We start from the raw sequence: 23,131 nt of genomic DNA, 5'->3' as shown, positions 1-23,131 counted from the left end.
GTAAGGACGGCAGATTTCCTTCCCTAAAGTGAACCAGATGGGTTTTTCCGACAGTTTCATGGTCACCATTACTGATACTAGCTTTTCTTTAATTCCAAATTTATTTAAATAACTGAATTTAAATTCCCTCAACTGTGGTGGGATTTTGAACTCACATCTCTGGATTATTAGTCCAGGCCTCTGGATTACTGGCCCAGTAACATAACCACTATGCTACTGTACCCCTTGATTGAGGGATAAATATTGGCCAGGGCACCAGGAATAACACCCCTGCACTTCTTCGAAATAGTGACATGGGATCTTTTACGTCCACCTGAGAGGTTTAACATCTCATTTGAAAGACAGCACCTCTGACAGTGCAGCACTCCCTCAGTACTGCACTGGAGTATCAGCCTAGAAGTTTGTGCTCTGGAGTGGGAAAGTTAAACCCCCAACCTTCTGACTCTGAGGCGAGAGTGCTACCCACTGAGCCACAGCTGACGCACAGTAAAATGTAATGTAACCCTGCAGATCTCGCATCAATTTGGCATTTTTCTGGGACAGTGTTATCACATAGAAGACAGGAGTGTATACATTTTTCTTGGACGGTAGCACAAGACAGGCGATAGCCAATCGGCAGCCCGTTTTGCCCGTCAAAGGAAAGAAAATCGATCGGAGTGCAAAACGGGTTGCCGATTGGCTATCGCCGGGCTTGCGCTGCTACCTAAGACAAATTTATACCCCATGGTTCTGTAGCACTTGTGTCACGTCAGCTGCTAGCAAATCTCAACCAGTGCAAAACGCTTTTTTTTTAAATTTAACATAAATAATTGCTCAAGCATTCTGATAAATCACTTTTAATGTTGTGCGTGATCACCAATTGTCTTCTCTCTCCTCCTGCTCCCCTGATTGACTCCTTGCTGGGGTTATAGTTCCACAGGCACTGGTCACCTTCTGGTACCTTTCCCAAGAGGCCCTTAATCATGTGTGAATGTCAGCTGGCTCTTCAACCATGTGGAGCATCACAGCAGAGCCAATCCTGTGCTTACTTGATATTCACACATGTCCACTGCCCGCAGGGTCAATAGTTAGCAATCAGAAGCAGGAATCTTGGCTAGTTTCCCCCTCCCTAATATGGGAGCACTGGGTTTAATTAGAAGCATCCTTACCACCACTCCAGCTGTGATCAACACAGCTAGGAGAGTGAATTTGGGACCTCCCTGGTCTGAATGACTCACATACTCACTTTGTAAATCTACTGAGCCAATACAGGCAGCTCACTTTAATTTTGTAATGATAAAAATGACTTCATTACCCCATTTGCTCTTATCTAAATTCACAAATTTACTGGCAGTTTGGCTGCTAAGTAGAGCTACATGTATGCATTTGAGTGCAAAAGCATGGAAAATCTGCTTTTCCCCAATTTGAGAGTGATGTGAGCAGCCAGGATAACTTTGCGCACTCAGTTCACACCACACTAAAAATGGTAGTGGTGTTGAACCACTACCAGTTCTATAATCTGAGGCATGTGTTAGGAGCAAAATTGGGATTTATTAAAAAATCTGTGTCGAGCCAGAACAACAGCGTGGTTTTCCAGTGCTGGACTGTACCACTTCACTGATGTATGGGCAGTGTTCTCACAAATTCACCGTTATAATCTCCATGTAATACACTTATTTATTTGACATTTTTTTGTACCACACAAAATATGACTTGAATATTTCAGCCTCTTAACCTAAAACTTATTATTTGCTGGCTTGGAAGAATTACTGAGCATGATGGTCTGAGATAACTAAAACTAAAAGCTGATGCACTGTAGAATTAATACGTTTGGGATGGATTTTTCCAGTGAGCAATATTAATACTGCCCAATTTTCTGATTTGCATTCCTGGCCTCCACACTGCAAGCTTATTTTTCACTCATTTTTAAATGGGTGATGATGGCTTTAGATGGGGGAAAAAATTGCTAATATAGGGCAGGGCACTAGAAAGTTCACCTGACCCCATTTGTTTGCTATTCAAAACAAGTACAATGAATATGACCAGCTTTTTAAAAAAGAAAATTCCTTTATCATTCCATCAGCTAATATTAAAATTTTGGAACAGTTTCTCCCAGGGCATGGCTGGGGTTCTGCCTCACTCCAAGAGTGTGAAATAATAGCAGTCATGGCAGCGACTGGTTTGTTGAATTTTTATTGCTGTGGCCACTCCTGGGCTGAATGCCTATTTTCACATGTACACTGGCTGTGAGGCACATTTCAGTCACTGAAATGCCTGAATAAAGAAAGAAAGACTTGCATTTATATAGTGTCTTTCAAAACCTCGGGACATCCCAATGTGCTTTACAGCCAATTAAGCATCTTTCAAGTGTGGTCACTGTTGTAATGTAATGCAACCAGTAGAGGAAAATAATGATGTCAGTAATAAGCCCTACTGCCTCCCCACTATGGAATCATATCCTCCATCTCTCCTCATGTTAATTTAGCACTCTTGTACTATCGGGTTCAGTAACTCCTTCCTGCCAGTTTCCCGAATTATGTCATCGAGCACTATTTAAACAAAAGTAAATGGTCCACCTCTCTATTAAAAGGTGCTTAATTTAAATTAGTTGATAATTTAATTTTAGCACCAAATTCTACTTTCTTGTGTTAGTTTCATTGCTTACTTTGAATTATTGGAAAATTCAAAAAATTCCATGCGAAAGTGACTCCGTTGTCATACAAAAGCAAGATACTGCGGATGCTGGAAATATGAAATAAAAACAGAAAATGCTGGAAATACTCAGCAGGTCAGGCAGCATCTGTGGAGTTCTGACGAAAGGCCATCGACCTGAAATATTAACTCTGTTTCTCTCTGCACAGATGCTGCCTGACCTGCTGAGGATTTCCAGCATTTTCTGTTTTTATTTCAGTTGTCAATGGACTGTCTCAACATCTAATACATCGACAAAAATAAAGAAAAGGTTGTTGAACGAATAATATTTTTTTGGCAATTCTGTTTTTAAAGAATGAATTAATCGTGGGACTTGTTTTTAAAGCTTCATATTTACAACATTTATTTTTTCAAAGTGCTTCCTGTAAACTTTGACAGTCAGGCAAAGACTTCGCCAGCCATTCAGATGGTAGGCAGCTGCAACAGTACACCCAAATACAGTTACCACTCACCAGAGCAATCCACAAGCTACTCTACCTGCCACGCTATAGCATGTAGGCTGTGTACCGTGAAGGCAATGTATGACAACATTCCAGAAAAAAAAGAAAGACTTCAGAAAAAAAAGAAAGACTTGCATTTACAGGAAACTCTTTTTTATCCGGGACCGGCATGGTGCCGGTTTATCAGAAAGTCCGGATTACAGAGAGTTATAGTTAAAAGGTACGAGAGCTCTGTACACAGCGACAAATCCAGGCTTCCCTGTTGCTTAGCAACAGCTGCAGGAACCCCGGCCACAGACCAAGCATCCCTGTTGCTTAGCAACAAGTGCAGAAACCCCCGATTACACAGCCACAGATCCAGGAACGGACACTAATATGAAGAAAAACTTAACTGAACCTACTCCTGAATTTTGCCGGTTAACCGAGATTTCCGGTTGTTTGGGTGCTGGTAAATCGAGAGTTTCCTGTATATAGCGCCTTTCATGACCACCGGATGTCCCAAAGCGCTTTACTGCCAATGAAGTACTTTTTGAAGTGTAGTCACTGTTGTAATGTAGGAAACACGGCAGCCAAATTGCACTCAGCAAGCTCCCACAAACAGCAATGTGATAATGACCAGATAATCTGTTTTAGTGATGTTGATTGAGGGATAAATATTAGCGAGGACACATTCTGTAACTGAAAAGAAATTGAAAAACAAATTGGAAATACTGGGGGTGGGGGAGTGATTTGTGGTGGAAGGAATTTGTGTTGTGTATCTTGTCCTTTGAATAAAAAAATCAAATTTGTGCTAAGTCTTTATACATTAAACAACTGTGTATATTTAACTAAAGCTTTACAGAAGGGCTTAACCAAAGGGCTGCTCCATTAAAGAACCCTTACTGTGAAAAGGTAGCCAATATATGGGACTGAGTTTTGCCAGCGGATTCGGAGGCGGATCTGCTGTCAAAATCCAAATGATTGACAGCGGGGCGGTATCTCTCTCTCTCGCAACCTGCCTCCTTGTGGGTTTCCCTAGTGCCAGTTCTACCTGCGCTTTGCAGACACGGCACTAAGCGGCAGATCATTCAATTGTGCTTGTTAGGAAGGTGTTTAAAGTAATTAAATCAACATTTTACCAGTTACAAAGCATTTTGCCAAGTTTTCCACAAGGTTCCCATCGCTCGGGGATTACGCCTGATAAGTATGTCGGTTTCTGAACAAGTCTCCATTTGTTTCATTAGGTCACAGCTGCAAAAGTGGTATAAAAGCTACCATTTTACAGCTGGTCACTCTCCAATCTCAGAAGCTTTAGCCTTCAGTATTTGGAACCCACTTTTGAGCTTTATGCACTTTTGAAGTGTTTGGAGTAATCTCTCTATCCACTGTCACCTCCTTGGAAAAACCTATCTCAACATTGACAGTTTACTTCTGTCATCACAGCCTCACCTGCCATCTATTCCATCAGCATCGGTGCCCTTGAAAAGATCTCACCTTGGTCCTCAGAATTCCAAAATGATCAGCCCCAACACCAACATCACCAGGCACACCAGCAACACCAACATCCACACCAACCTTCTCCGCAGTCAACTGATGCTGCACTGGACACAGGGCATCATCACCCGTGCACATTGTTGCCCGGGACGCTAGCGATGGCCTCACCATGTCCAGATTTACTTCACTTAACACTACACCCTGGCTGCCACATGATGCACCAGGTTGGCACCACCCCATACCAGCACCATAAAGCATCCCTACAATGTCCAAGCCATTCCTTTCACACTCATCACCATTGGGGTGGGGGGAGGGGACGTTATGTCTCACCATTCACTGCAACTCACTAAGATACTTTCAAATGTGCACACAAATCTGTCCAAGAACGCAAAGAGTTGAAAATAAAGATCTCAATGTTTGACAGCACATTACCAGAAACTTCACATGAACATTGGCTAAACCACCCAAGTGCCTACCCTTGTGTGTTGTTGGTTAGTATGCTTGCAGTAGGATGAGGGTGAGTGTGAGGGGTGGCTAGTGAGATGGGGAAGTGATAATATAGATAGAGAGGGATGGGTGGAGGTGCAAGGTAAGTTGGTGTGAGTAAGGATGTGCAGGAGTAGGGTAGGGAAGGCAGAGTGATGGGATGTGATGAGAGGCACAGCAGGTTATGGTTGAGTGTGGTATGACAGTAATGCTTCGTGATCTACTGAAATCATTGAAATGACACTGCAATCTGGTCCTCCTGATGACATCCCTGCTTGTGCCCTCCTGTGCAGTGTCCAACCAGGCTGCGCTGGTGTCCTGGGGAGGTCTCTTCCGCCCATTGGTAGGGAAGAGAACCTCCCTGCGTGCTGTGACTTCCTCCATAAACATATAGAGGGAGTCATGGGAGAGCCTGGGTACAGCCGTGCACCTTTGTGCAGTGCTTGTCAGTGTTTGCAGCACCTCAATGCTGCAGAACACTGACAGCAGAACTGTCAAAATCAATTTGGACATGGCCCCTTTAAGGAAACCGGCTGATGATGTGTCATCAAATGACGTCATCAGACCCGCTTCCTGTTAATTGGCTGGGAACCTCGCAGGGCGGGCTTAACAAGCCCCATCATCGGAATATCTTGTTGGAGGCCGGGATCAACACAGATGCGAGGTCCCCACTCGCCACCGACGTCGCCCGCCCCGGACCCGCCGAGGTTGGAAAAGTCCAGCCCATGGTCTCTATATGTGTGGAACTATCACATCCACTATAAAGAGGCAATACTTAGCCAAATGTAAAACCACAGTCCAAGGAACTTGGAGATATTTGTCAAGTTGTCACATTTGTGCACTGAGTGATTATTGTTTTGTGCTTTGACAAGATCTTAAGCAAGCAAATCTCCATTTCACCCCACTCTTTACTGTTCCTGTGCTGTATTCTCCAACCTTAAGTAGCTGGATTTAGTGTGTCTACCAACAGTGCCCGATTCTGTCAGTAGGTAATCCCATGCACCCTGTAACAGGTGGTGGAGCCTTGCATCAAATTCCTGCTTCCTTGAGATTCATACATAACCAAGTTTTTAGCAATGCTTCCCAAATATTGGTAAAACAGCTCAGTGTCAGTATTTAAAATGCATTACCAAAAGTTGCCAATGTATAATTCTCTCCCCCCCCCCCACTTTTGTGCTGAAATTGTTGAAGTTTAGAGTACAAATTAGAAGGTTTTAGTTAAGTGTGAGTCATTTAAAATGCATATACATTCCTGCACAGTAGGAACAGTGCATACATGCAGATTTAACCAGGAAAAATAACATTACAACACAATGCAATTTGTTCATTGTGATCGTACAGTGATAGTCACAATCTCATTTATTCAACGTTGTGTAGCTGCTTTTAACAAACTGGATTTATTCTGTAGGCATTTTCACAGTCCTTGAATGTGATATCTCACACTAGTGAAAGTAGAAAATATTATACTAAAAGCAACCTGTAGCTAAACAGACTTCTTGAAAATGGCCAGCTGAAAGGATCGTCACTAATATATGATTGTGTTGTCATGCCTTTGACTTTAAGTCATTGGCAATTAAACTAACGTGTCATAGGGCAGGTACACATCTCCACATTTAAAAAAGCATAGTAATGGATTTCACACAAACTAATTTGTTCAGAACAAAAATCCAATCAACTTTCACAGCAATAGAAAATCAGCATAATAGCAACTGCTAATTATTTTAACATTGTAGAATAATATTTTGAATGATATTAGCTGTAATGTAATACTTCAGGCATTACCCTGCATGAAACCACTCTCTCAGCTGGAAGCACCACAAAAATAACTGCACAACATTCTCTGCAGTGCCGAATCAGTTAAAAGGCATTTTGACTGTCGCAAGAATATCGGCTTTTAAAATCCAATGGCCTAGAAATTCAGTGGGCTGCACCACCCGTTAGCGCCCAAAGAGGGCACTTAGTGGGTTTTGCGCCACTGGCCACGCCTCCCGCTAAATTTAGCGGGGCGCTAATGGTGGCGCTAGCCGTTAGCGCTGCGCTGCCACCGATGACGTCATCGGTGTGCGCAGCGCCCCGCTACCGCCCCGATCGCCAAATTTGGTAGCGCCCCCTGCGACCGGTTCAGGGGGGGCCTACCTGCAGCGGTAGAAGCGCTGAGGTGCGGGGCGGCCCTTTTTTTTGCTGGCAGCCTGCCAGCACCTCTCCGCGCCGCCGTCCCTGGCCTCCTGAGCCCCCCCCCGCGTTGTGCCGGCTATGTCCCAGGAGCCCGGCACTTCTCCTCAGTGCCGGGCTCTTTTGCCGGCACTCGCGATCGCCGATCGCGCTGCAGCAGGCCCCTCCCCTTTAAGAAGGGGAGGGAGGCCTGCAGTACCGCAGCGCGCCGTGCCACAGCGTGTGGCACTGCGGCACGTTGCGCTGCGATTTTCAGTTGCAGCGCCCCAAGAGGGATGCAGGGCGCCTCGAGCAGCGCTGCGCTTCCGTCTGGGGTGCTGAAACTGAATTTCTGGCGGGCGTTCACGACTCCTTCCGGGGCGGTACTTCCGGCACCCTGGCAAGACTGGTGCCCCAAATGGGGGCGCCAGTGAATTTCTAGGCCAATATTTTTTAACAATATTTTAAAGCATTGTACTGATGTCTTCATTGTCATCACGGGAGATGTTTAATGCTAACCAGCCTCCTGAACCATGAATTAGGAAGATAAGAACAATAGTAGGTCATTCAGCCCCTCGGGGCTGTTCCACCATAGCTAATGGCTAATTTGTGCCTCAACTGCATTTACCCGCCTTTGCTCCATGTCCCTTGATACCTTTGTTTAACAAAAATGTATTGATTTCAGTCTTAAAATTTCAATTGGCCCAGCATCCACAGCCTTTTGGGGGCGCGATTCCAGATTTCCACTATCCTGTGTGTGAAAAAGCACTTTCTGATTTCACTGCTAAGTAACCTAGCTCTAATTTTAAGATTATGCCCTCTTGTTCTGCATTGCTCCACCAGAGAAAAGTTTCTCTGTATCTACCCTATCAAATCCCCTTATCATTTTAAAGACTTTGATTAGATCACCCCTCAATCTTCAAAACTCAAGGAAATACAAACCAAAGTTATGCAACCTGGCCTCATAATTTAACCCTTTAAGTCCTCGTATCATTCTGGTGAATATGTGCTGTACTCCCTCCAAGGCCAATACAGGAAACTTTTTTTATCCGGCACGGACGGGACCGACGTGGTGCTGGTTCATCAAAAATTCCGGATAACCGAAAGCTATAGTAAAAGATACGGAGCTGAGAGCTCCGTATAAAGCAACAAACCCTGTTGCTTAGCAACAGGTTCAGAACAATGGCCACAAGTTGCAAGCGTCTCTGTAGCTTAGCAACAGCTGCAGCCACACCCTTGCACAGCAACAAATGGAGGAAGGCAAGTAATAAAAGTTACCTGAACCTACTCCTGAATTTTGCCGGTTAACCGAGATTTCCGGTTATTTAGGTGCCGGTAAATCGAAAGTTTCCTGTATATCCTTCCTGAGGTTCGGGGCCCAAAACTGAATACAGTGCTCCAGATGGGATCTGACCAAGGCTCTGTACAACTGAAGCATCGCTTCCTCTCCTTTGCATTCCAGCCTCCTCGAGATAAGCGCCACTATTCCATTAGCCTTTTTGTACCTGTGCACTAGCTCTATGTATTCACTAATGCTCTGAAGTTGCCCTTTCATGAACTAATGACTGAAATGAGGGCAAGCAGTCAGCACCATCGTACCCAGCAATCTTACGCACCTTCGACTTCTGAGTGGCAGGTTTAGCAAAGGCTAAGAGTGAACCGACCAAGGTATTCTCCGGTGTGCTTGTTCTAATCACTTGGTGCCCAGAGATAAACAGTGTTCATCACAGATGTAATGTTCTATTGCGATTCTCCCCTAAACACCAACCATTTAAGCAGCCAGTGAGAGATGACCTGAAAAAATTTGTTGTAAAAGAAGCTGATGTGAAAGTAAATTAATACTTGGAAGAAAAAAGAAACAAAATTGTTAAGAATTCAGATCATGTGTTAGGAAATTCATTGGATTTAATTATTTACCCCTCAATCGTGTCATTTTTTTGTGTCTGCATAAATTTGAAAAAAAGTATATAGTTCAGCACATTTAGCAGATAATGGGCACTCTTGGCAAATGCAGGCCAAGTGGTGAAAATCAGTTGACAATTTTGATGAGCCCTTTTAGCCTCCTATATTATTCTGCCCCAAAGTAGGAATGTATTACTTGTAATTAAAACATCAAATACAGCCAGAAAGGAAAATAAAGCCGTAATTTTAATTAAACGCTTCCAGTATCCTGAAACGGGATTGTTTATTGGTATAAGTACAACAGAAATCCGTTGGGGGTATTTTTTCCAGTAAAGTTCAAGATTAGCGCTGACTGAAAATCAGCGCAGGGTAAATGTGGAGTTTGAAAGTGTGAGAATAAATCGGATGGAAACCACTGGTTGCCTGTTTCAGTATTTTCACTGCCGATTGTGCTGCTTTTTCTGCCCTATTGGTGTCAGGAATGAAATTAATACCGGTCCTGATCTGAATAATGAAAGCGGCATTGTGGAGGAACATTCATTTTACTTTCTCGCTGGTTTTGAAGTGTTAACTAGCTCCTGTTCAATCACAAATCTGTGGGCAAGTAACTGAGACGGTCTCTGAAAATGGAATTGCAAGTGAAATGTCAAATTGTGTTTAAAGCCGCCGTACTTGACACTCACAATAACAACAACTTGTGTTTATGTAATACAAGATTGACACGCCAGGGAGAGAGAACTGATCTAACAGCTTTTTGTTTGTTACTTGTTGATTTTGCACGCGTTAGCTCTTAGACAAAATAAAGTCAAGTGTAGAGGAGCAAAAAAAAACTCGACCGTCTCGGCCTGTATGAACGCCAGCGGGAACTCGTTCAGGGTGGTACCTGTCAGTAAATCGACCCCTCGCTTACCCCTGACCTTAAACCTGTAACATCCCAGAGAGACTGTGTGCTGCCGCGGGGCTCGATTACCCCAGCGCTTTGTGGAGGTTTCAGCGAAAGAAGCGGCAATAAACCATTAAAATACAACACCGTAAAGCACATCAGACCGTGTCGTTGACGATGACCTGTGCTTCTTTTTAAAGGATTTTCTGCAAGGAGACAGCACCAAAGCGCTGCAGAAGCTGGGCTGGAAACCAAAAGTTGCGTTTGACGTAAGTTTTCTTTTGGAGTTACAGATATTAAGAAAATGAATTTGAAAGCTCGTTCTCCTCCCCCCCCCAAAAAAGCAGTGTTGTGTTTCTGTGAGTCCATGTATGGAGTGTCTCAGTGCCACCACAGGCCCGATACCTCCCAGTTTTATCTCGTGTTTCAACATTTTAACAATGGGTTTTATTTCTCAATTTCTTTTCCCAATGCAACAATGTCACAGAAGGAATAAACACTGTCGATGTCCTAATCGGTAATGTTGGGTTAAAGCTGATTTTTTTTCCCGTTTATATAATAATATATATATAACGCTGTTGGTTACAGTTGCTCACATTTTGTTCTTCCTCTGTTCGGCCCCTGACTTGTGTGAAGCCCACGCGATACCCCAGTGCCAATTCACGGTGTAACTCTAACTGGTGGTTTGGGCTGAGCTGGCCTTTTTAACGGCGTTCTCGCTGAGCTGACGGTGCTGTGCTTGTGTGCAGGAACTGGTGAAGGAGATGGTGGCTGCTGATATGGAGCTCATGAAGACCAATCCAAACGCCTGAGGCCGGATACTAGTCCACACTCCAGAGCCGCAACATGAAACACTGGGTGCAATGCAATAATTAGAAAGGAATAATCGACATATCAAATAAACATGGGAATCACATTTATAATGTGATGGTTTTTTAAATGATGTGTTAAATGATGTACTGTTACTCGAAAACAGTACAAATGACCGGGTATTTAATCAATTGGGACTGGATGATGGGAATAATTAAAATAGTACAAAATGATCGGGTATTTATCAATTGGGACTGGTTGATGGGAACAATCCTTTAACAATGAAGGCGTGTTTCTGTTTTAAACTGCCTTTAATATTGGAATTACTACTTTGTAAACGGGGCGAGTTCTGTGTAGGACTGGGGAGCAGCGACGCTTTTGTACGTTTCTGTATTAAATAAGGTTCTGCTGATGTGTTTCTGAAAATGATCTCTTGTCTTATTAAAATATGAAGGTGCCGATTTCTAACAATTCAAGACTCTCGTTTTCCATTTGTGTGTGTTATATAAATTTTAACCCGTGCAACATCCATTCCTGTGCGATGGCATCATGAATTGTTGTTTTTACACATAATAGCGTTGATTTTTTTAAATTTCAAAGAGCAAGGCTTGTACTTCTGTACAGACCCATAATCGTGGACAGCCTTTTAAGAGTAGCTTTCACACAGAATACACACAGTGCGGAACTTTAGCCTCCAAGGAACAAAACGGGCTTAGTTTTGCTCGGCACGAAAATTCCTTGGAAACCCTAATGAAGGCTTGTGGACGTAAGTGGGAACAATTTCAGGGGTAGGGAAGGCAGTCTGGTTATAAAGGATCCCTCTGTATTTCACACCATTCAACCCGCAGATCTGTGCCCTTCTAGTTCCGCTCCCTGCTTTCTATAATTAGACCCCAGTCTGACTCGGGGGGATGCAGGCGATTTTTTTTTTTAAATACACGCCCTCTGGTACATATTTAACCTTTAAGGTAAGATCATTTAAAGTCTGTTGTTAAACTATTTCTCTCTCTTCTGGAAAATGATTTTTTTTCTCTCAAAGGCACAGGACGTGGTTATGCTGCATTTCAATCCCCTTTCTCTATAAGCTTTCAATGCTGTATGTTATCCATTGAATCTTGCAGTTTATCCTGGGTCCGGAAATTCCCCTCCCCTCCCCCCCCCCAAAAAAAATCTCCTTCCTTCCACAGAAACCACCACAAGTACAGCCCTTCAGCCCTCTCACTGTTAGTCTCAGCTCTTAGTGCAAAGTATTTTCAAATTGATTAAAAAGTCAGTCCGACCATCCTTTTCAAACATTATCCGAGCAAACTATATTTTCTGATTTTATCACAGTGAGTAGGGCAAAGACACCGGAGTTACGCCTGCCCGAAATAGGTTTCAAGAACAAAAAAGTTAAATTGGGAATAAATTTAGGGCGATCTTTATATAAGTGCGCTGGCTGTGAAATGCATTAAGTCTTATTGCTATATTTAAAAAAAGTTTCAGTTATTTCGTTTCCTGAACCTTTGCACAGCAGCAAAAAAAAATAATTCACTTTAGTCATCGGGTGGTGCAAGTATTACAGGGTAAGTGTTGCAATCGTTTGAATGGGAGAAGCCACCCAAGAGTTCCAGGTGATGCACAGGGAACATCGTGTATACGTGGGGTGGGTTTAACAAGTGTTGGTCAATGTGATTTGATTATAATAAGAAAAGTGTCTACAAAAATGCGCGTATTCCCGTTGACCTTTTTCCCGTCTAATTCCAACCCTTGTTAAAACAAATGGTCGGTCCCAGTTTCCTGGCATCAAACCGATGATCTCGCCGTGCGGGCGCAAGTGAAAATGCTGTGAATTATTGCGGCAACTAGGGAGTTGTATTTGCTGCATTTAAAATGCACAGCACGTTTTTTTTTTGCGTAAAGAGATTCGGTTGATTTAGTTTATTAACTGAACACCTCTCTAAAAGGCTACAGTTCCCAGCAGTCAGACAGTGGGCCTTATTGAGTTTAATTGGGAACATATGTCAGCAGGCATCGCCAAAGTCTGGGAAAGAGACACCAGCTTGATACAGGTGCAAGCAACTTTTTTTCCCCCCAAAACACATTTAAAACGTTGCACACAGTTTTAAAAGTTGAAAGTAGGCAATCTAGGTAGCTTCATAAATGAATGCAATCCTCGCATCTATTTATTAATCGGATTATTAACCAACCATCATCGAGCGCAGGCGGACGATTTGAAAAAGCGTAGATTGTGTTTGGGTTTGCACTGTGTGTCTACTGCCTGGGAAACAGCACCGTGCCTCACATTCTGACTGACCATCGTTGCCCTCAGCTGATGAAAGGAAGCCTTGAGAACAGGTTTATTATACTCTTTTAAAAAAGAGGGTATTGCTGTAGATTTTAATCTAACATCCCCTTATTTAAATACATTGCACTCTGCAATTCTTCGAACGTGATTTACGTTTTCGCTATAACTTTAGTTCTAATGATTTGCAACAAGTGCTACTCAGCAATCAAATAAATTATCATTTCATTGCCGATATCTAGCGTCGGCTCATCTTGTATATTAGTTTCAAAAATTCGTTTATATATATTTTTTAAATCCTGTAGAGCTTCACAGAATGTAGAAACGATATTTTGTTCTGTCCAGAACCACATCCAAATCAATATACACCAGGCAATATCTTATTAAACAACATTTCATATTTTTACATACACACATACAAGTCAAAACTGATCATCGCTTCGGGAACTGCAAATTCAATATTTGTTATAATTTTAACAAGCGACCTCCGAAAATATTTTAATGCAGAAATTCGTTGAAATACTTTAAGAAAAAAGCTATGGTGAGTTATGCGAATTAACTTCGTGAAAAGCCAAGGATTTAAAACTATGAACCACATTTTCGAGCAAACTGATGAATTTCATTGTAACGGCTTGTGTATTTCATACAATGGTGCAACAACAACAACACTTGCCGCGTGTTAACTTTATAATTGTTTAACTTTATAGCTGGAGCATTAATAAATCCCAGATTGACGGATAGACGGCATATTTCCAATCACTACTTTCGAATTGCTTTACAATAGCGACTGGGAAAATCGATGTGTATTAATATACAATTAATCATGCAATGATTTTTCAAGGGTCATTCTTAAATTAGAGACAAGTGAAATTGCCATTTCATTCTTGAATCGTAAATATATGTAATGTGTGTGTGATATATTTCTAGTAATTGGTGCTAATTTCCTGTCGATTGCTGCACCATCGATTACTCTTCAAGTACAAGTGCACCGGACCCAGGAAACCTGAATTTTCAGTTTTCCTCGGGTAGATGGAAAATACCCAACCCTCTGGTGGGTGTGAACTTGTGGGTTGAACTGGGTGCAAACCTGTGTGGTGGGGAGGGCGCCCGCAGATGAGTAATCCTATATATATTTTAAAAATATATAATATATATATCGCTTAATAGAGTGGATAATGGAGATGAATACTCCGTGTGTACGCGTGTAAACAGAAAGAGAAATGCCCGAACAGGTTCCACCCTGACCAGGTGCCTCAGCACTTGAACTCTTCGTAGGTTCAGATGACATCAGGTGGTCAATCACTGCCAGTCTCTGATGAACTTCCCATCAATGCGGCTCCTTTTGCTGTTTCTATCCAGTCAGACTTTTCCATAACCATAACCAACTAGTATCACATATTACTTAAAGCCCTGGCTTTATGCAAGTACCTTTCAAGTAGTTCTGTTTTGTTTAAAAGATTACAGTTCATTTCAGCTCTTGTGTTTCCACACCCGGGACAATCGGCATTCGAAAAATGTAGAGATTTATTCACAATTCTGTGCCGAATTTTAAATATTTGTTCATTCCTACGCTTTATATTTCATTTTGTTAAATTGTGATTAGGAAAGAATCCCCGCAGCAACTTTTTGTTTTTTAAAAATATTTTTCTGCTTACACAATATAACGTAGCTTATCTGAAACTTCGACGGCAAGACAATGTATTAAAATTAAAATAAATATATGTTATGCAGAACTGAGAAAAATCATGTATAGACTAAGTTTTGGCAACAGGATTGTACGGTTACAATGTACTTAACAAGAAATCACAAAATAGTGTTTAAAAGGACGCCTTTGTTTTTATATTAATGCACTTGAATCTTATGTAAATGTTTCCCTAGAAAATTGGTGCTAATTACATTTCTAAACTAAGCAATCAGATGTATAACTTGTGACTGGTCTTCTGTATGGTTGTAGAAAAGAATTGTTTATGTCTGTTCTTTACAGCCAAGCTGTCATTTTACTAAACTGAAACACTTAACCTGAGTCTTAAATTTCTCATTACATTTACAATAATATTGTAATTTCGGTTTAAAGACGTAATTTAATTAACACATTTGGATACTTGTGATTTTATTACATGTATTATATTGCTTGAATAACCATTTCACTTCAAACATGTTCTGAAGCTAATTTCAGTACAGCTTTGTTCAACCGACCATCCTGTAAGTGACTGTAGCCGTTATATTATAGAAGCTTTACCAAAAAAAAATCCTTGGAGAAATAACAGGAATATAAATCAGTCCTCAGTTTAGTCTATGAAAATAGAGACGTTGCATTTGAAAACAAAATGTCATTGCTTTCTTTTGAAGAAATGTTATTCCAAATACAACAAATGTTTCTGAGGTTTATACAATGTTAAGATTACACTGTCTAGTTATTAAGTACTAGTAGGCCTGCAATTTCAAAAGATCCAGCGTCCCTTTAATGTGTTCAATCTGTCCAGGTGCTTGCAGCGTTCCAACTTGAAGTTGCAGTTCTGTTATCCTGCCCGTGACATGCGGCTGCCTTGGAGTTTGCCTGCTGGCAATGGCAGAGCTTCCCAACCCCTTGTACTGAAAGGAAGTGAGTGCAACCGTTGCATCTGAAGAGTCTCCGCAGTTACTGCTTTGCACCATCAACACTATTGGCTCCTGCATATAGCAAACAAAACCAGGCCTCTCCTCTCGGCTTAGCCTTTTCATTTGGCGAAAATTAGAATTCAACCCATACAACATAGATTTTTTACCACACTGAGAACGCCATATAAAAGAATAGACATATTTTCTGGATAAATTATATTTGGAGCTTGCATGACGCAGAATACTTTGACATGGAGACACTTGGAAACACCGAGAGCTTCGAGGCCCCGTTCGGCTGATGAATCTTTGAGCACCAACTGATTTCTCCAGTGTCTATAAAAGCTTTTTAAAAATATGTATTTTTTTTTATTTCTGAGTCATATTCAGTGAAAGAACATTTAGAGAATTTCGGCTAGATTGGGTCTTTAATCGCATTACATTGACAAGGAAAGGGAAAATTCAAATACTCCATTTGTTGATATAGTGCAGAAGTGCTACTGCAATTCTCACAGGGTTAAACAGACAATACCCAGTAGTGGCTGCAATTTTTCAACTCTGATTATTCCACAGATTTTACGCTGTAGAAGGTTTGTACAATTAGTAGCGAGGGTATGTTTTGTATGTTTACCTTCACTTTAAGCTTTATCTCGTCAAATGTCACAATTGTAAATATCAAAATGTCTAATTATATTTGGTTGTTAAATCTGCAAAGACCCTTCTATCTAATTTGAATGCAAGAAATCACAGTCCGTGTTCAGCTACGTGTATGGATTGAGTAGCACGAACTAAAACTGTCGGTAACCTTTTAACGCAGCCCCGGCAGGTCAACCGGATGGGCACGTTCTCTTTAAACATCAGTTGGTTCGAAAACCAACCGCTGAACCAGGTAAATCAAAGGCTTCACTTGTATTCTTGCCTTGGTGGAAAACTGAGTAAAGCGACAAAGCCTGCGGTGTGCCAGTCCAAACACTGGGAGAATAGTGCGAAGTCTCACATCTGCAAACTGAACGGCAGTCAAGCCAGCGTCTCACTTCTCCACTGCTACAACCTCAAGGAAACACCGCACAAATAACAATGATTGACTTTTTTTTTTAAATCACATCCCGTCAAAATCTTCTTTTAAGTCAAGAAAATCGTTTCAAAGCTTCAGGAATCCTGTTTGGCGTCGGTTTGCTTAATATGATCAGAAAGGCAGCGAGTGGGAGAGGAGGTCGCTGACACCTTTGTGATTCTTATCTCCGTTGAACTGTGAATTCTCACTGTTTTCAGTTCTTAAGCATTTCTTTCCCCCCTGAGTCACAGTGTAAAAAAAACGCAAGTGCAGTATTGTGCCCAGACTTCTCAATGAGCCAATGCTGGATTATCTGGAAATACTGAAACCCCCATCGCAAGGTTTGGAGGGAGAAGGTGGGGATTAAATTAGGGTTACTAAACACACCATACCCTTTTGCACGTTGACTGTAAGACTGTTTCAAAATAACTTGAGGAAAAAAAGCCGCATCGTCGACTGTCTAACAAAGCTTCTGATAGCACTTTGCCCAATATTGTAATCTATTTCAGAAAATAGACAACAACCTGGTTGTCATCTCTTATTCTGGATGGTGCGAGGACAATTTGAAAACGATACCCTTGAGCATTTTAAATAAATGAAAAGAGATAAGGGCAGATTCAACCGCCCAATGATACTAGGGTGAAGGTAAAGCTTTTGAGCTGGAGTTGAAATACAATCTGAGCCCAGACTACAAGTGGAGGCCAAGGAAAGGGGAGAAAGTGTGTCTTTAACATTTGTATTTTCCATCTCGTTACTAGCTCGTTCCACATTCAATGTACACAGTGAGCCCACAAGCTTGAAAAGCTCGCAAATGACTTGTTTCTTCTTTCTTAGCCATGCTTTTCATAACCTGTATCTTGGTCTCATAATGACGCCACAAAGTGGCATTTATAGCTCATTTTGTGGCTATTTAAAATCGAAGTGAAATGGCATGTACTTTATAGGCGTTACTAGTTCATACTGTTAACCCTGTCGAATTAAGATTTTCAATTTCTCTTCTTTCCCCACACACGCTGAGAAATGCTGTTTTAAATGAGTCACATTGTCCTGATTTCGGGGCCGAGTCTCTGGGGGCTCTGGGGCTGGCCCTGAACTTTCCTGCTTGTTCAGATGTCCCGAACTCTTGTGCTGCAGTTTGCTTGTCACGGCACTGGCGGTTTTCCGACTCGAGTTCCTATTCTCTCACCATGTGGACCGATCTAAAGTGTCGGGGCTGCTGGTTTGTTTGTGGAGCGCAGGTACCCTTCAGTCCTGTGTTGTTGCCCCCCGCCCCGCCGCTGTGCCTCTACCCTCCTCCCCCCCTTCTCCGAAAGTGTTTGTGAAAATTGGCCCGTTTGCCCACCCATGTTGAATCAAGCTGTGTTTACTTAGGGAAAAAATTGTCGGCCACCCAACCCTATAATCAGCTCTGACCTGAAGCTCTCCAGCGTTGAGTTTATTCTGACGCTTGGCTTACAACGGGAGTGAAAGTAAAAGCAGAGGAGCCAACTCGGGCCTTTGGATCAGCTCAAATCGAAAGTAAAGAAAATCTTTGACCCTTTCACCCAAACTAGTCTGAAATCAGACGCATGCAAATGAGTTAAGTTCAAGACAACGTGGAACACATCACCCGACTATACAACAAAAATACACGGGGACAGTTATACGGCGCTGAGCCCCGGGAGCTGCCAATGGCCAGTTCCACTCCTGTTATTCGCCAAAGAAACGGACACCAGAATCAAGATAAAGACGCCTGGAAATGGGAGCCTCTGCATAAAAAAGACGTTTTAATGAATTATTTAAAATGTTCTTTATGACTGTTTTGGGTGGCGACCTGCTATGGAATTGCCAGAGACACCAGATTTCAATTAGTTGTGTACAAAATAAACTGGCATAGAACTTCTTTTCGAAGTTCTAATTTTCGTCTCCACCCATACCACATTTTAAATAACCCGCCAGGGAAAAAAAAATCACAACTCGGCAACACTTCAAAACTGTGAAGCCAAAACCAGAAAATATTTACTGTAAATATATAGATCTTTAAAGATAAAGGGTGCCCAGCCAAAGCCCCTTGTTGGACTCCTTTTTGTTGTGGAGTTGTTAACCAGCTGACATCCCCTGCACTAATCTCTGGCTGCATTTCGCTCTGCGCTTTTCCGTCTAATGAAAAATGGTTCCGCACACTGATTGAATTTTATTTCTTCCTGCACTAGTCAGATTTAGTTGCATGCGTGCAATCAATCTTCTTACTAACGTGACGTTTGTTTATTGGGCTGGGGAGAATTAATGGTTTTATAATTCAAGTTGGAAACCGAATTTCTAAGCATGCACACGCATGGTATGCATATATAAGTATGTATGTACATATGACGATGTCGATATGATTTGGAATACACGGTTCTGTCTCTTCAGTTGGCTTAAAATTATATAAAGAGAATGATCCAGTGCGATAATATATGGAATGAATCGGAACGAACAAAAGTATACTAAAACCTGCATCTGCATTAGACAAGAGTGTTTATTGCTATCTTTAGACTGAAATTTTAGTTAAATGTGTTTACATAAAATATTTCCATATGCAGTGTATATATAAAATTGGCCCATAATCAATTGTTAAAAAATCAGTATATCGTCAAAACATTTAAAAACTAACATAAATGTACGCATTATATACGTTAACATTTATACTGGTTCTAATTTGCCTTATTCGTCATTTATTTATCTTTTTTCTGAATGATTTCTTCATATCTGATGCTATATATTTTCTACAGCTTCGCGAAGTAAGTGCGATCGAATTCTGGTTAGGTGTATAGGTACTGATTAAATGGGATGCCTGGACCCTGGATTGAGCACTCTAAATAAAGTACAGGTAGTGTAAATATAGAGGAAGAACTGAAGTGTCAGACACACAGCTGCCTCCATTGTTTTTTTAAAGAACTCCCACTGCCTTCGTTCTTTTGAATATTTTTTAAACCGGTTTTGGTGCAGCCAGAATACTCAAATGTTGTGTTTATAAATAAAAATCCGCGCGGATTGAGAGACTAGAAGTTCTTTAATCCTGGTAACTCGAGAGAGAAGGATTTCTCATCTGGTGTTTGAAGATTAAAGAAGACGATATAGCCAAAACAAAAACAAATACTGCGATGCAGTTTAACCGTAAAATTCCCCGACACTTAATCCATTCGCTTAATGTTTGAGCAGATGTAGAGCCAATGTATTTTGACAAGACAAATCACAATGATTAAAACAATGATGAAGCTTACATTTTAATTATTATACCATATGTGTAACCTGGAGGGAGTGTTTTCTATTTCCATATTTGTATCATTAAACCCATAAATAGTTCTGTAATTCTCTATTTTAAATCCGCTGTATGAATGAAGTCATTAATGAGCAGCAGTGGTACACAGTACTTCCACGCCTGAGACTTACTATACCCCACTCATTACTTTGCTACTGGGGAGTTATCTTATCAGTCTCACTTTGCGAAATATTCATCATATAATCACAGCTGGTATTGACGTCGACGACCTCTCTATCTAACTACCTGCGTGTTTATCTATACAGACATACATTATTTATATATGTATTACGTATGTGTGTGGATAAATAGTTAGATGGACAGACAGAAATGTATATAAATACCTGTGCAATATATATATAGACACACACATACATAACGAGATCCGGTTATATGGAACTAGTTGGGAGATTATTATAAGCAGATTGCATTATAACCATACCCGACTACACTATTTGTTACAAAACTGATCTTTGGGAACAATTTGCAAACATGAAGAAATAGGTAGCGATTTTTCCACATTGCATTAGAAGTATTAGAATTACATTTCCACTATACCTACTTTTACTCTGTGTCCATATTGTAAAATATAGTGTATTCTGATCTAATTCTGTCAATTCGTATATATTTAGGCCTAATCTCCTATTACTAATCTTAATCCCATATCGTTTGTCATATTGTTTGAACAGGTAATTATCACGATGAATATACGAGTTGTTAAGTGTTTAAAAACTCGGCAAATTAAATACAATTTGCTGCTAAACAACATTTATAAAATACAGTTCCATCATGTCATAAAAATACGATTAATAATACATTTTATATCGCCATAATTCTGTACACTTTACAACGCGTCGTCATATTTTACATATATCCTATGCAATCAAGTCATCCTCAGGGGAGTCTAGAACATGTCATTATTCCAGTACCTAATGTGTTTGATTTTTTACATTTCCCAACTATTCAACGGTTCACACATTATTAGTAATAATCTTAATTTTTTAACTATTATTTGTCATTAGCTTCTATCTTGGGCAGAAATCGCGTACGTTAATACATCGCTTCTCGAGAAAAGCAATTCATCAATGACACTATCATTGACTGTGTATTTCCAGTCAGTATCTGCACAAGCCCGTTCCATTCGATTACTCGAAATTGTCATCGGCTACATGCTCATTGACATAATTCACTTGTGATTTCTGATGTACAAAAATAATTGGCACATTCGATAAACTCTGTTAACAGCTATCCCAAATATCGATGCTTGACAGTGACTAAAAGTTGATTAACCACATGCTCTGTTCAACTTATACAATAATATTCGCAAAAACTAGATCCTGAGATTCCTTGTAATGTTACTAAGATGTTATCTCTCCCACTCTTCGTTACACACATTTTGAAAACGATAGTGAATTGCATATTCTAATTGTTGTACATTAGGTGAGGATGTTTTTGTGTAAAATCAACTTTTAATCATGAAGCCTAATCCTAATCATATTGCACTTCAATATTCTCAAAAGCTGTTAGCATAACCCATTGAATTTAACTGAGCGATATTTACAGCAGGAGCCTCAACACAGGCAAGATGGCAAAGTGGAAATGCACGGATTAAAGTGTGAGCTGCATTAAAATATAAATAATTTTCCTTTGCTTATAAATACAGTCAAAGAGTTGCTTTCCTGTACACCGAGCAGTGCTATCAGTTACGGCCCATCCCTAGGGATTCTTCGTTGTGGGAAATAGGGTACACGTATATTTCTATGTATTCCGGAATCCAACGTCTGTAATTTTGTGTCTCGGCCACTCATTTTTAAATCGTACCAAAACGTAAACGAACAAAATCATAGACGAATCAAAAGCGGAGTGGTGCGCTCCTCGCAGTTAAAATAACGCGGGTTGCAGCGTGGGGTCGTGTCTGCTATCTACGAAATGTCAGGAATGAAATCTGTTTAAACTCCACACCTAGTCCTCGGTTCTTAAACACACGTGTGTATTCAAAACAAACTATAGGAATGGTGTGTAAACAGTTAATCACAGAGCGGCTCCGTGTCTAATAGAAGTCGATTAGCCCAAAGTGAACACATTACACAGCCCTATCCCAGTGACCTCAATCACGTTAGTTCAAGCAAATGAATTGCCATGTAACCCATTTTAATTAAAAAGTCCAAATTAATTCTAAAGTAGATCACGCTTCAAGTATCACTTTTTTTTGTTGCAGTGGTAGTCTTCAATAGTGGAGATTGTATAATACATTTGTTTAATGGCGCAGGTTTTGCGGGGTGAGAGGATTGTCTCCAGGGTTTCTTCTTTAAATGTCTAGTCAACACTCAACCAGCCCTAATAAGGTATAATATGCGCTCAATAAATCTAACTGCTGCCAATGCTCTTGTGTATTGTTTGGGAGGCCTGTTGGTTACTGTAATGGTCTCCTCTTATTTGCTGCACGGAGTTAAATAAATATTCCCAAATATAATACAGTAATATGATTTAAAACTATGACACTAATGTATTAAGCGCTTCCAAGTTCCAACTTAAAATGTTAGATATTTGTTAGTGCCAAACAGCAGTAATGGCTGACGTCGGTTTTATTTTTCAACTGCTGGTTCGAAATTCTTCACACTGTCTTTGTAGGACAGTAGTATAACTTTATTAGTTCCAGATTGGTTTCTGACTAATCTTAAGGCGCAGGTTACTGGAGGTTAGAGAGGGGCGCCTTTGGCTAGGCCTTACCTGGCGGCACTTTAAGGATTTTTTAAATATAAAAAAGCCAAAATAATAACATCAATCAATACAAGTACACACCAGCCTTCTTTGACACTTCCTTGCGATAGGAATGCAAATGAAGAAGCCTTGATCTTTAAACTTCTGTTAAAACTGCCTTGAGTTTCTGAAGGGCAGTATAACTTCTGATCTTCATCTAAATGTACGTTAAAAAAAATTGAGAAGGCAGCAGAACGGAACGGAGGAGTTATATATGCATTTCAATCCATCCCGTGTAGGCCGGCAAGAGCGAGCTGCTCAATCTGATTTTTTTTGTTGGAAATACAGAGTGTGACTGAAGAACCAGCTGCCGGTAAGTAGA

The 23,131-nt window shown here is 40.9% G+C and overlaps 1 protein-coding gene across 2 annotated transcripts in view; it reads left to right on the top strand.

The window, feature by feature from the left end:
- Window positions 1–11,307, top strand: part of gmds (GDP-mannose 4,6-dehydratase) — an 802,062-nt gene extending 790,755 nt beyond the window's left edge. For both annotated transcript variants that reach the window (XM_085989143.1, XM_085989142.1), the window contains exons 10-11: window positions 10,227–10,295; window positions 10,776–11,307. In XM_085989143.1, coding sequence (XP_085845269.1) covers window positions 10,227–10,295; window positions 10,776–10,785 — 79 coding nt within the window. In that variant the 3' untranslated portion in view covers window positions 10,786–11,307. The remainder of the gene's footprint in view (window positions 1–10,226; window positions 10,296–10,775) is intronic.
- The last annotated feature ends 11,824 nt before the right edge of the window (window positions 11,308–23,131 follow it).

This window comes from Somniosus microcephalus, chromosome 5 (genome assembly GCF_052327205.1).
Source record: "Somniosus microcephalus isolate GS21.2 chromosome 5, FLI_Smic_1.0, whole genome shotgun sequence".
In the NCBI taxonomy this organism is placed as follows: Eukaryota; Metazoa; Chordata; class Chondrichthyes; order Squaliformes; family Somniosidae; genus Somniosus; species Somniosus microcephalus.
Note: the sequence above shows the minus strand (reverse complement) of the source record. Positions and strands in the feature narration are given on the sequence as shown.